The sequence below is a fragment of the Rattus rattus genome, chromosome 5 (assembly GCF_011064425.1).
Source record: "Rattus rattus isolate New Zealand chromosome 5, Rrattus_CSIRO_v1, whole genome shotgun sequence".
Classification (NCBI taxonomy): Eukaryota; Metazoa; Chordata; class Mammalia; order Rodentia; family Muridae; genus Rattus; species Rattus rattus.
This window is the reverse complement of record NC_046158.1, coordinates 99546797-99561132: the sequence shown is the minus strand read 5'-3', so window position 1 is coordinate 99561132 and position 14336 is coordinate 99546797. Positions and strand designations below refer to the sequence as shown.

General features: G+C 41.8%; 1 protein-coding gene across 1 annotated transcript in view; it reads left to right on the top strand.

The window, feature by feature from the left end:
• Positions 1 to 13996, top strand: part of Catsper2 (cation channel sperm associated 2) — a 20310-nt gene extending 6314 nt beyond the window's left edge. The window contains exons 5-13 of the mRNA XM_032904060.1: positions 415 to 587; positions 1065 to 1220; positions 1467 to 1591; positions 8167 to 8345; positions 8552 to 8651; positions 8915 to 8938; positions 10342 to 10739; positions 11080 to 11247; positions 13864 to 13996. Coding sequence (XP_032759951.1) covers positions 415 to 587; positions 1065 to 1220; positions 1467 to 1591; positions 8167 to 8345; positions 8552 to 8651; positions 8915 to 8938; positions 10342 to 10739; positions 11080 to 11247; positions 13864 to 13895 — 1355 coding nt within the window. The 3' untranslated portion in view covers positions 13896 to 13996. The remainder of the gene's footprint in view (positions 1 to 414; positions 588 to 1064; positions 1221 to 1466; positions 1592 to 8166; positions 8346 to 8551; positions 8652 to 8914; positions 8939 to 10341; positions 10740 to 11079; positions 11248 to 13863) is intronic.
• The last annotated feature ends 340 nt before the right edge of the window (positions 13997 to 14336 follow it).

The window sequence follows — 14336 nt, the reverse complement described above, 5'->3', positions numbered from 1 at the left end:
TGTGACTTGCAACTATTATTTATACCATTAGCAAGAGGTAAAGTGTAGCTGTTGCTTTATGGATAATTTATACCCTGTATTACAAAGGTTGACGCAACAGTGCAGTGAGAAACTCAGGGGCCGGAGCACTGGTCCAGCAGTTAAAAACACTTGTTTCTCTTGCAGAAGATCCAGGTTTGATTTCCAGGTCCCACTACAGTCTGACTTCTGACTTTAGGCAGCAAACATACATGTGGTACACATACATACATACATGCAGGTAAAATACTCATATCCATAAAAAGAAAATCTAAACAAGAGAGAAATTCCAAGAGAAATGACATAGTAGTGGTCTCCATGCTGGTTTATAAGCAATCGTCCCTCACTATTCAGTGGCTCACCTAATCTCCGTCTCTGCCTTGCTCTGCCTTCCAGAGTTGATGAACTCCACAAACACGAGTCTGTGGCCATTGAAGCTGGCGTTGGAGGTGGCAGATTGGTTTATCCTGCTTAGCTTCATTGTAGAGATCCTTCTGATGTGGCTGGCCAGCTTTTTTCTCTTCTGGAAGAATGCCTGGAGTGTCTTTGACTTTGTGGTTACCATGTTGGTAAGAATAGATATTCTTAGGATCAGTTAAAGGGACCAGTAATATGCCTAGGGAAATTCCTAAAACCTTCAAGAATGAATGTAGAGATGTTTACCTAATTTGCTGCTTTGATTTTTTTTCCCCTTGAAACTAAAAGTAATTGTAGAAATTGTTGTCATTAGGAGCATCAACCCCTAAAATAACATCTGCCAGTTACTGAACAGTAAACGCCAGCCACTATCTTAAGTATTTTATGTGTATTATCTTATGTTCTGTAACAACTCAAGAGATAAGCACTAGCTCCATTGCATTTTTAAATATCTAAACAAAGTTGAAGTACATAGCTTAAACAGGTTAGTATAAAAAGACTAAACAGCAAACAGACCATAGAGCATGCTATTCAAAGATAACACCCAGAGAACTCTAAAGAAGATGGGGTGGGAAAGGGGTAACCTGGGTCCTTTGGGTGTCTTTACTTATTGCCTGTGTCTCCCACAGTCTCTGCTTCCTGAGTTTGTGGTGCTGATAGGCGTCTCTGCAGACTCTGTGTGGCTCCAACTGCTGAGGGTCTCTCGGGTGCTGAGGTCTCTCAAACTGTTTGCACGATTCCCTCAAATTAAAGTTATTCTTTTGGCTCTCGTCAGGGCCCTGAAGGTAATGTAAACTGATTAAAGTGGGGTGAGGGCACATTGGAAAGGCATGGGTTTAATGTTTGATATAGTCAAAGAAGGTCATGAGAAATTCTTTAAAGTGTTCTTGTATGAGAAGGGCTAGGACGTAAAGTGACGTAATTTAGAGGTGTCCTGTCTGTATTTGGTGGGGACAGCCAAATGGGCTAGACTGGGCTGCTGGTGGGGACCAGCCTTCTCTTACCTACCTCTGGCTTGGCCCTGGCTCTAGAGCATGACATTCCTGTTGATGTTGCTGCTTATCTTCTTCTACGTCTTCGCTGTGACCGGTGTCTACTTCTTCAAAGAATATTCCCGTTCAACTATCGAGAATCTGGAGTACAACATGTTCTTCTCGTAAGCATGGCTGAGATTGGCCTTCAAGAAGGGAGAGGCTTGTCTGGCACTGAGAAGCCCATTTAAAGCACAGCAATACAGAAAACTAGAGTAAGAGTGGGACAGAACCAAAAGGGAAGAAACACAGGCCTGAGAAGTACTACAGCTCTGATACTGGGCCTCAGACAACCAGTTCAGGTTCCTTGCTTTTAAGGGTTTGTTGTTGTTGTTGTTCTTGTTGTTGTTATTGTTTTGTTTTGTTTTTTGAAAGATTTATTTATGGGCTGGAGAGATGGCTCAGCGGTTAAGAGCACTGACTGCTCTTCCAGAGGTTCTGAGTTCAATTCCCAGCAACCACATGGTGGCTCACAGCCATCTGTAATGGGATCTGATGCCCTCTTTTGGTGTGCCTGAAGACAGTGACAGTGTACTCAGATCCATGAAATAAATAAATAAATCTCTAAAGATTTATTTATTTTGTGTACATAAGGATACTCACATATATGAAATAAATAAATCTTAGTTGTACAGAAGTTTTTGAGTTTAATAAGTTTCTCGGTTGTTGGCCTTAATTCCTGGACAAGTGGAGTTTTTTTGGTTTTGTTTGAAACTCTACAAATTAAAACACTTTCTCATCTAGTACCTTTAAATACAGTATACTCCAGTTGGTAAGCCTGGCTTTGAAACTCAGTTACCTTGTTGTTTGTTGTGTTTCAAGAGAGAGGGCGTATCTCACATATCCCAGGCTGTCCTCAGATTTGCTATGTAGTCAAGCATGACCTGTCTGATCACTCTGCCTTAACCTCCCCAGCGCTGGGGTTACAGGCTGCTACGCCTGTTTATGTGGTGCTGGAAAGTGAACCTAGGATCTAATGGTTAGTGTTTTACCAACTAAGCCACATCCCCAGACTTTAGTTAACCTCTTTGGGAAAATGGAGCTAGGTCCATGGCCTACTTATGTAATCCCTGCTACTCAGGATATTGAAGCAGGAAGCTCACAGGTCCAAGGCCTTCCATAATAAGCCTATCTCAAAATAAAACTCAAACGGTGGAAACTGGGTATGTAACAGATAACTGTAATATGTTCAGGAAGTTAAAGGCAAGAGGGTTATTCACGAGATCAAAGCCAGTTAACTTTATTTAGTGAAATCCAGAACAATCGGGTTGCCAGGAAGATCCTGTTATAAAAAAAGTTTTGAGGATGGCCCAGGGTTTAAGAATTTAAATGCAGTTTTCACAGGGGACTCCAGCTCAGTCCTCAGCACTGACATCAGGTTTAAATCCACTTTCAGGAGATCTAATGTTCCCTTCTGGCCTGAGGAGACACCTGCACATATATGTGCATACACATGAAATTTAAAAAGTATTTTTATCTGTGTGTGGTGGGACAGTACTTGGGGGGCAGAGGCATGTGGATCTCTCTGAATTCAAGGCCAACCTGGTCTAAAATTCAAGTTCCAGGACAGCCAGAGCTGTTGCACAGAGAAATAATGTCTCAAAAAATAAAAAATAATTTTCTTCTCCCTAAGGTACAGAGATGTAGGAACAGGATGCTTGTCTGGCATGTGCAAGGTCCTAAATTCAATCCCTTGTATCAGAAAAGTAAACAGCAGCAACAACAGCAACTTAGAAAAGAAATAGAAGAACATAAGGTCTTCGTGACTTTCACCATGGTGGACCAAGGCCAGGGACAGAAGGTGCTGAGGGTAATGGTCTCCAACCTCACCTTCAGATCTTGGAAAATAGATCTTAGATTCAGGCTTGGATGTATGAGCAAGTGAACATGGGTTTGTTATCGACGCTGATGAGCGCATGAACATTATATTAGATGATGCAGAAAAGATTCTAAAACAATGCCAAGAAAACTGGGTCAGATCATGCTGTCACTCAGCTACAAAATGTTTCCAACTAAAAATGATGAAGGACTAGAGAAGTTAAGAAGGCAAGACAGCGGTTTGCTTGCTTGCTTGCTTGAGACAGCATCTTACTATGTACCTCAGACTTAAGCTGGCCCCTAACTCACAGAGATCCTCCTGCCTCTGTGTCCTGAGTGCTTAATTAAAGGCGTGTGGCACCATGCCTGGCCTGTAATGTGCTTTTTTTTTTCTTAAGGTATCTTCTGCTGGGAGCACAGCCTGAAACATTTATTCATGTGTTGTAAGACTGTTTTTGTCATTGAGGGGAGGGAGGAATAGAGCTGGCAAGGTGGTACTGGAGGTTAAAGCACTTGTCATGCAAGCCTAGTGAACTAAGTTAGATCCCTGGGACCCACATAAAGGTAGAAGAAGAGAACTTACTCCAAAAGGGCCTTCACATTTGTGCTGTGGCATGCCTTCCTCCTCAACATACATATTACATAATAGCAGTACTAACTCAAGAGTCTGAGGATAGATTGAGTAATACATCTGAACATTTGCTACAGTATAACAAATGATTAAATGTTGCTGCGGCTCACAGCATAGTCACTAGTTGAACCACTGTCTCTAAGTATGGGTATTACACAGGCACTTACACATTCTCATCCAAAAGGGTAATCCCGGCCAGTTGTGATGGACATGTCTGAACTGTCAGCATTTAGGAAGTGGAGATAGGGTCGATTCAGAGTCATCCTCAGCAACACAGCAAGTTCCAGGGCTACATGGCACCCTGTTTCAAAAGCCAACCATCCAATCCTTATTAGACCTCTATGTCAAAAACATTTCTTGCTAGAAGAAAGTCCATTTGAATTTCTTGATTTAAACCTTTTTTTTTTTAAGATTTATTCATTTATTATATATAAGTACACTGTAGCTGTCTTCAGACACACCAGAAGAGGGCATTGGATCCCATTACAGATGGTTGTGAGCCACCATGTGGTTGCTGGGAATTGAACTCAGGACCTCTGGAGAGCAGTCGGGGCTCTTAACCACTGAGGGCCATCTCTCCAGCCCCTAGACTTATTCTTTTTCCCCTTTCCTTTTCCTTTTCTTGTATTAGTGGAACTTGAACGTGTGGTTCCACACATGCTAGACCGGTGCCCTACCACTAAGCCATCTCCCAGCTCTTAACCTTTTTTTCTTTCTTTTTTTTTTTTTAAAAAAAGAAGAGCTCTTGCTAAATTGACCTGGAACACAACTATATTGTACAAGCTGATATATAAAATCTATTCTTATCAATATATTGAAAGTGGATTTGTTCTGTTTTATTGTGAGAAAGCATCCTCCTACTTTATAGTCCAGGTTGGCCTTGGCAAGTCTCCCGTCTCGGCCTTACAAATATTGGGTTTTCATAGAGTGGTTTTTGTTGTGGTTATGGTATTTTGTTTTGTTTCATTGGCTTTTTCACTTGACTGGTTTGCTTATTTCATTTTGGTTTTGAGACAAGGCCTTGAACTTTTTCTGATCCTCCTGCTTCCACTTTCCAAGCACTCGGATCACAGGTATATACAATAACACATAGCTCCATCTTTTTTCTTTTAAAGACAGGGTCTCAGTAGACATTATGGCACAGGCCTTCACTCCCAGCAACTCAGGAGGCAGAGGCAGGAGCTATCCAGAAAAACTCTGTGTGAGGGTGGAGGGTAGAGGGTGGGGGATGGACGGTCACAGGCTTCCACTGTTTGCCTCTGGCTGGCCTGGCACTCAGAAAGACCCACCTGTCTTTGTCTCCTGAGTGCTACGTATAAAGGTGCGCACCATCACCCCTTGCTTTCGTCTCCACTCTTTTTTTTTTTTTTTGAGATAGGGTCTCACTATATAGCCCTGGCTATCCTAGAACTCACTATGTAAACCAGGCTGGTCTCACAGAGATTCTCCCTTCTGAGTGCTGGTACTAAGGCATGAACCAACGTGCCTGGCTATCAGCTGTAGACTCAACATAGACTTTTGTGAAAAGTTCAGTTTGCAGCAGGGTAAAGTGGCTTATACATGTATTGTTAGCTCTTGACAACCGAGGCAGGAGAACTGCTACTAGTTCCAGGCCAACTTGGATGATGCAGTGAGTTCCAGGGCTACATGATGAGACTCTTGTCACAGAATAAATAAATTAAAAACCCAGCATCTGGGAAACAAAGTAGGGAAGAAGAGAATTTTAGATACTTTCCTTGTGGGGACAAAAGATTTCAGGAAGTTATGTATTTTTCTCAGGCTGCCTATCAAACCCTTTAGACATGCTAAGCAAATGCTCTATGATGTAACTGTAGCCCCTACTCCCCTAATAGTACACTTATAAGTATGTAAACTTACACCTTTTATTTGTGTATGTTACTAGTCTTTTTTTTTTTTTAAAGATTTATTTATTTATTTTGTATACAAGTACACTGTAGCTGTTTTCAGACACACCAGAAGAGGGCATCGGATCCCATTACAGATGGTTGTGAGCCACCATGTGGTTGCTGGGATTTGAACTCAGGACCTCTGGAAGAGCAGTCGGTGCTCTTAACCACTGAGCCATCTCTCCAGCCCATGTTACTAGTCTTTATGTGGCATTGTTACACATTTGTTTGTCTTAACACTTGATGCTGTTATGAAACAAATATAGACTGTTAAAAAAGTGGTGCACACCTTGAGTCCGGGAGCTTGGGAAGCAGAGGCAGCAGGGTCTGCAGAGATCCAGGACAGTCAGGGCTACACAGAGAAACCAGACCAAACACCACCACCACCACCACCAGAAACGATTAGATGGGAATGTTTGTTAAATTTCTTCTAATATATTTATTTATATACGTATATATATATTAATCTAAAAATTAGGATCAGGGCTAAAGAAGTGACTCAGTGGTTAAGAGCACTGGCTGCTCTTAGAGAGAAATTAGTTTTAATTCCCAGGACCCACATAACAGTTCACAACCATTTTTAACTCCAGTTCTAGGGGATCAGACTCTCTCTTTTGGCATGCATATGGTTCATTGACATATAAGTAGGCAATACATTTATACACAGAATAATTAAAAAAAAATAAAACGATGGCCTAGAAAGATGACTCAGTGGTTAAGAACTGCTCTAGCAGATAGCTGGGTTCAATTCCTAGCACCTACATGGTGGGTCACAGCCACCTGAAACTCTAGGGGATCCGTTCCCCTCTTCCAGCCATCCTGGGCACCAAGTATACATATGATATATATACATACATGTAAAATATCCATATACAAAATTTTAAAATATTCATATACTTATAAAGCATGAGGTTAGAAAATAGGTTTTAGTTGGTTTCTTAGCTAGGGTTTGCATTGCTATGAACAGACACCATGACCAAGGCAAGTCTTACAAGGACAACATTTAATTGGGCTGGCTTACAGGTTCAGAGGTTCAGTCCATTATCATTAAGGCGGGAGCATGGCAGCATTCAGGTAGGCATGGTACAGGAGGAGCTGAGAGTTTTATACCTTCATCTGAAGGCCACTAGGAGAGGACTGGCTCCCAGGTGGTTAGGAGGAGGGTCTCATTGCCCAACCCCACAGTGACACACTTCCTCCAACAAGGCTACACCTACTCTAACAAGACCACACCTCCTAATAGTGCCAGTCCCTGAGCCAAGCATATTCAAACCACCACAGTTTGTGATTTAAGTTCAGTCAGGGATAGCAAGGTGGCTCAGTGGATAAAGGTGCTTGCCACCAAACCTGATAATCTGATCAGTCTTGGAACCCACATAGTAGAAGAGAGAACTAAGTCTTGCAAGGCATCCTCTGTGTTCTGAACCTGATAGTGGCATGTATATGTACATGCACAGACATGTGCACACACAATAAGTAAATGCAAAAATAAAAATGTGAAGAATCACTACAGTATGCATTTATTAAAAACATAGCAGCCCTGGGACTAACGGAGTATTAAGAGATATTTATAGGCTATTCATGATAAAGGGGAGCATGATAAAGACAGACTGGATAATGATAAGCTAGAAAGTATTAAATATGATAGAAAATGAGCTAAATTCAAAGCATTTTTTTAAAAAAAAAAAAAAAAAAAGCCTTAAAAAGATTTGGGGGGGAAGCTACCCGGAGTTAAAAAGAGCTGGTTTGAAGTAAGGCCCGGGGTTGGTCCCCAGCTCCGAAAAAAAGAACCAAAAAAAAAAAAAAAAAAAAAAAAAAAGAATAAGAAGGAGATGGCTCAGCGGTTAAGAGCACTGACTGCTCTTCCAAAGGTTCTGAATTCAAATCCCAGCAACCACATGGTGGCTCACAATCATCTGTAATGAGATCTGATGCCCTCTTCTGGTGTGCATGGAGACAGCTACAATGTACTTATATATAATAAATAAATAAATTAAAGAAAGTAAGAATGCGAGCCTAGTGGTTGTAGTACACGCCTTTAATCCCAGCTCTCAGAAGGCAGAAGGCAGGTGGATCTCTGAGCTCCAGGCCAACCTGGTCTACAGACCAAGTTCCAAGATAGCCAGGGCTACACAGAGTAACCTTGTCTCGTAAAACCCCCAAAACCAATAAATGAAATAATAAGAATGAGGCCAGATGAAGACAGGAATTCACCTCCAAGTTCAAAGCCAGCCTTGTCTACATAGGGTTCCAGTCTAGCCAGGGCTGCGCAGTGAGACTCAAAACCAAAACCAAAACCAAGTTTAGATTTCTGCTTCTGTATATTCACACTCTGCTTTCGTAGGGACCTACTAAATTCCCTGGTGACAGTGTTCATCCTCTTTACCTTGGATCATTGGTATGCAGTACTTCAGGATGTCTGGAAGGTGCCAGAAGCTAGCCGTGTCTTTAGCAGCATCTATGTGATCCTTTGGTTGTTGCTTGGTTCCATTATCTTTCGAAACATCATAGTAGCCATGATGGGTAAGCACAGAGGGGGTACAACTTCATATGAGGGATGGTGGGAGGACGCTGGCAACCGGGGTCGGTGGACTATTGGTAGAGAACCCAGTGTAGCAAGGAAGTTTGGATATTGGAATAGATATTTCACTTTGTTTTTCCCCATGTAAGCATTCTTCTTAGTCTAGTTACCATCACCTTCCAACTCCTAATGGCCCTTGGGGGGGCAGTTACTAACTTTCAGAATATCCGAAATGAGCTGCATGAGGAGATGACCCACCTGGAGGTTCAGTATAAGGCTGACATATTCAAGCGACGGATTATCCAGAGGTCAGCTTCTGCATGTTCAAACCCAATGTCATTTCTCGACTCATTCCCTGTTTCTTTTCCTTGGCTCTGTGAGTAGAGTAGGCCATATTCTAGTGTTTCTTTATGTGCCATGGGTTTTTCTCTACTCCCCTTCATGGCTTAGGTTTCTTTCCTTATAGATCTGAATTACTTTTTCTTACACTTATTTATTATTACACAGAGTAACATTATTACTTCTGCTCACTTGTGGCTTTTTTAAAAATTCTTTTCTTTTTTTTTTGTAGGAGACAACAATCTGAGTCACTAAGGTAAAGTGGTATAAATAGCAACATGGATGACAGTTAGGAGAATGATGTGAATTGGGATGGAAAGATGAGGCATAAATGGTAGAAACTGTCAAAGATGAAGATTTGCTGAGAGAGAGTCCGTGGTGCCCTCCAACATTAAGTGTTTATTTTCTAACTTTCTAAAACCCATGGGTGTGGCTTTATTTGAAAAAGGGGTCTTTGCAGATATGGTTGCAGATGGATCATCCTAGGTTATTCTGATAGGTTCTAAATTAGTGACAGAGATCCTTCTAGGAAACCAAGAGAAGATGTGGCAGCGTTGTTTGTTTGGCTGAAGTCCTGACTATCCTGGAGCCTGAGGACTAACTTTGAAGTCACAGAGCTCCTCCTGCATCTCCCTCTGAGTGCTGGGATAAACACAGGTGCCACCACGTGGAGCCGATTGTTTTGTTTTTGTGGAGGTTCTTTTTCCTCAATTTCTTTTTAAACTCTAGGTTTGGCATGGTAGTGCATGCCTTTACCCATCATGACTGACTATGGCTTGTAGTTTTAAACAGGGCATCCTCATTAAAAGTAATATGTGAGCAAAGTCTTGAAAGCAGTGAGATTTCTGAGTGTGTATGGTGAAAGTGTTAGTGGCAGAGAGAAGAGCTGCTACAAATAATCTAAGTTGGAAATACACCTAATGTGTTTGAGAAACAGAATTGACCAGTGCAATTGGAGCAGAAAATGAAAAACAGGAGATGAAGTCAGAGAAAGAGTAGATTACGTATTAGCTACTTTTCGGCAGCTGTGACAAAACACCCAGACCAAGGTAACTTAAAGAAGGAGGAGTTTATTTTGGCTTCTGTTTCCAGAGAGAGTAGAATAATGGCAGCCAGAGCATCAAGTTGAGAAATCACCTCTTGTTAAACATGAAGCAGAGAGTGTGAACTGGAAGTGGGACAAGGTTGTAAATTCTCAAAACCTGTCCCTTGGGACATACTTCCTCCAGCAAAACTCCCCTTCCACAACCTTTCCAAATGGTGCCACCAACCAGGGACCAAGTGCTCAAATGCATGATGCTGTAGGATCATTGCTCATTCAAACCCCTAGCATGATTCTGTAGGGCTAGAGAAGATTGCTGTAGGCTCTGAGAATCATTTATAATAAGTGGAAGCAAAACAGAGGAATTGCATCAGGTGATTTATATTTAAATACAGGCTTTCTGTTGGACTAGTGTGAGAAGGAAAAGAACAGTTAAGAAAGATACATTGGGGATAACTGAGCTGGGAGGTTCCTCAACCTATAATCTGAGTACAGTTTGACTCTTAAAGCTGTAAATCAAAGCTTTAAGGATGCCAGGCTCGGGACTAGCATAATAAGTGGACTGCCACATCTTGTAAGTATATTTGAAGCAATAAAATTTCTTTCTATATGCACAGAGGAACCAGTCAAGGAAAGGTCTCCGAAGACATAACAGAAACTTCCGAGGCCACTGATGAGGAAAAAAGCGAAGCTGAGGAAAGCGAGGAAGAGAAAAGCGATGAAGAGAAAAGTGATGTAGAGAAAAGCGATGAAGAGAAAAACGATGAAGAGAAAAGCGATGAGGAAAACGAGGAAGAGAAAAGTGATGTAGAGAAAATCGATGAAGAGAAAGGGTATACCGAGAAAGTGTATTCCGAGAGAACCTTTGTCGAGAGAAGTTATGCTGAGAGAAGCTTTGCTGGACAGGCTGAAAATGAAAAAGTACAAAAAGAGTTGAAAGAAAAGGCCTACCCGGGTTCTCCTCCCAACTCTTCATTCCATGATGAAGCCTTTGCAGCCGATGATACTTACCTTGGTACGAGGAATGGCTCCTTCCATTGAAGTCACATTCCTCTTGTTATGAGACCCACAGTCATTGTTTTGTGGCCAAGGATGATTTCAAAACTCAATTCTCCTGCCTTATGCTGCAAATTCTGGGAGGGTAGGCAAATGTAAGGCATACAGGTTGTCCTTGCCTCCTCCTCCTTTTTTCTCCTTCCCTTTTGCAGACTTACACCATAGCCCAAGCTAGCTTGGAAGTCCTTATATAATAACCCTAGCAAGCCTAGTGCCTCAGCCTCCCAAGCTTGGGAATGGCAGGTGTGTGCCACCGCATCTGCCTTAGACATGCTTTAAAGGATCATTCTTCCTCACAGAAAACCTGGACTGGGAGACTCTTGTGCATGAGAACCTGCCTGGGCTAATGGATATGGATCAGGATGACCGTGTTGTTTGGCCCAGAGATTCGCTTTTCCGATATTTTGAGTTACTGGAAAGCCTTCAGTATAACCTAGAGGAGCGCAAGAGGTTGCAAGAATTTGCAGGTGAGGATATAAGGCTGTCATGGGGTCCAGGAGTTTGTTTGTTTGTTTGTTTGTTTGTTTTTAAGATTTTATTTATTATATATTTATATAAGTACACTGCCACTGTCTTCAGACACACTAGGAGAAAGCATCAGATCCCATTACAGATGGTTGTGAGCCACCATGTGGTGAACTCAGGACCTCTGGAAGAGCAGTCAGTGCTCTTAACCGCTGAGCCTTCTCTCCAGGAGCTTTTAAGTATAAGGAAGTAGCATCTCTGTTTCAATCACCTGCCCTCATCAAAAACAGTTAACCTAGAGAAGAGCTAGAAATTTGGCTTCACCAGAGGGCGCTCAAGTCTTACAAGATCTGAAAACTTGATTCTTAGGATACTATTAACAGTTGCAAGTGTTGAGAATCAGGCCAAGGTAGGTTCCTGCTGAACTTTGCAGTGAATTCCCTTCTCTTTAAAGGCCACATTTCAGCTTATGGTAGGGCTCGGGGGGGGGGGTTCACATTGAAGAGCTAGAATTAGAAAAAGTAAACACTACTCCATCCCCAAAAGATGTACACACACACACACACACACACACACACACACACACACACACACACACACACACACACACCTACCCATAAGCTGTGAGTTGGGAACAGATGGGTTTTTTGGTTGGTTGATTGGTTGGTTGTTTTGGTGTTTATTTTGTTTAGTTTTTTGTTTTTTGTTTTATATGTACTGGTATTTTGCTCCCATGTATGCCTCTGCTCCACATGTATGCTTGATACCCACAGAGGTTAAAAAGGACCAGATCCTCCTAGAATTAAATTACAGTCTGTGAATGCTTAGCATTCATTCTGAGTGCTAGGAATGAAACCCAGAGGAAGAGCAGACAGTGCTCCTAAATGCTGAGCCCCTCCATCCTCTTTTTTTTTTTTTTTTTTTTTTTTTTTAAGATTTATTCATTTGTTTTATGTAAGTACACACCAGAAGAGGGCATCGGATCCCATTACAGACAGTAGTGAGCCACCGTGTGGTTGCTGAGAACTCAGGACCTCTGGAAGAGCAGTCTGTGCTCTTAACCACTGCCATCCCTCCTGCCCTTTTAAATATTGTTTAGTTTTGCCTGAATTTCCTTTCTTATATCCTTTTAAAATGAACATAATTGAAACTGAAAAATTAGCAGGGTTTTTGTGTGTGTGTATATATATACATGTGTGCATCATGCCACAGAAAGGCCATAGGAATTTATAACATTTAGGGGTCAGCAAGATGGCTCAGTAGGTACTTGTCACCAAACCTGATAACTGGAAGGACAGAACTAACTTCTGAAAGTTGTCCTTTGATTCCCATGTATGTGCCATGAAATTTCAGGCAGCATTTTAGAGACCATCTTTGTCTGTATCACAATGTTGACTGGGGTTAATTCTGTTCTTAGCCCTCCCCTGGTAGGAGGAGTCAGGATGGACGGTAAGAAGCAGTAGGAGGGAACGTACAGATTTTGAGTCAGGATTTCACTCTTAACTCTTCACTATGAGGCTACGCACCTGAGGCAAATCTCAAATCCCAGCAGTCTCCTGCCTCATCTATCAAAGCAAAGCCCAGGTCAGTAGACTGGCTGACCTTTCTTCCTTTCCTCTCCTCTCCTCTCCTCTCCTCTCCTCTCCTCTCCTCTCCTCTCCTCCTCTCCTCTCCTCTCCTCTCCTCCCCCCCTCCTCCCCCCCTCCCTCCCCTCCCCTCTCCTTCCCTTCCCTTTCCTTTCCTTTCCTCTTCCTTTCCTCTTTCTTCTTTCTTCTTTTCTTTCTTTCTTTCTTTCTTTCTTTCTTTCTTTCTTTCTTTCTTTCTTTCTTTCTTTCTTTCTTTCTTTCTTTCTCTCTTTCTTTCTCTCTTTGCCAGAGTCTTTTAGCCCTTGCTGGCCTGAAACTCACTATGTAGACCTGGTTGGCCTGGAATTCACAGAGATTCCCCCTCCCTCTCCTAAGTGCTGGGATTAAAGGTGTGTTTTGCCATACTTAGCTTAGAGTCCAGATAAAACATTATTTTTGAGTCCAGATCTTTAAAAATTATTTTTAACTTTCATATGAGGGTTTATTACATGTTCACCACATCCTCCACACATTCGAACCTTTCCTTCCTTACCCCTCCCAGGAGACCACCCCTCCCTTTTGACATTTCTTATTTACTGTGGAGAACTGAATGCATGCAGAGGTCAGAGGAGAACAGCTGAGAGCCAGTTCTATCTTTCCGCTCTATGGGTTCTGAGAACTGAACTTGGACATTCAGGCTGGGCATCAGGTGTCTTTATCTGCTGAGCTACCTGCTGTCTCTGTTACTTCTCCTTGTCACATAGGCAACTTCATTTCAACTTTCATGTCATACATACATGCATGATTTTATGTGTCTGTATCAAGTCTAGGAAATGAAAATGGAGAAAATACATGATATTTATTTTTCCAAGATTGTAGAGCTCAGATCTTGACAAGCATTTTTATGGTAAAGAGAAGATAGATTTAAGTGCCTTAGAGTAAATATTAGTCAAGATTTGTATGGGAATCTGGAACTCAGAAAGCAGGGCCTTTACCAAACATATGTGTTCAAACATTCTTAGCCTTCTGACCTCACATTTTGTTTCTTTACAGTTCAGGCACTGATGAATTTTGAAGACAAGTGAAGGCACAGTGTATGACACCTGTGTCTTTGGAGCCAGCAAAAGCTAATGATGAAAATAATTAGAATTTAAAATATAAATATCTAATAAATACTGCTAATGAATATTTCTGTAAATTCATTAAGTATTTTTATGATGTAGATGATACTAAAAGGCAAAAAAAAAAAAAAGACTTCAGAGGCCACTGGAGCCTGTGCTGCCTGTTGGCTTGCCAGCGTCACTAACTTACAGCTAGTGTGTAGTTCCTGACCCGGCTCTGTGTGTCATTCTAGGTCCTATGCTTCCTGTAACTTCTACTTCCTAGTCAGAGTCCCAATTTCACTTTATTTTGGCTACAGTCTGTGTAGGTGTCTAGGTGAAATTATTAAGTCTTCAGAGATGTTTGTGTAACTGCTTAAGTAATGCTCCCATTGTCTACTCTGCTAATATCACCCCTCTTGTACA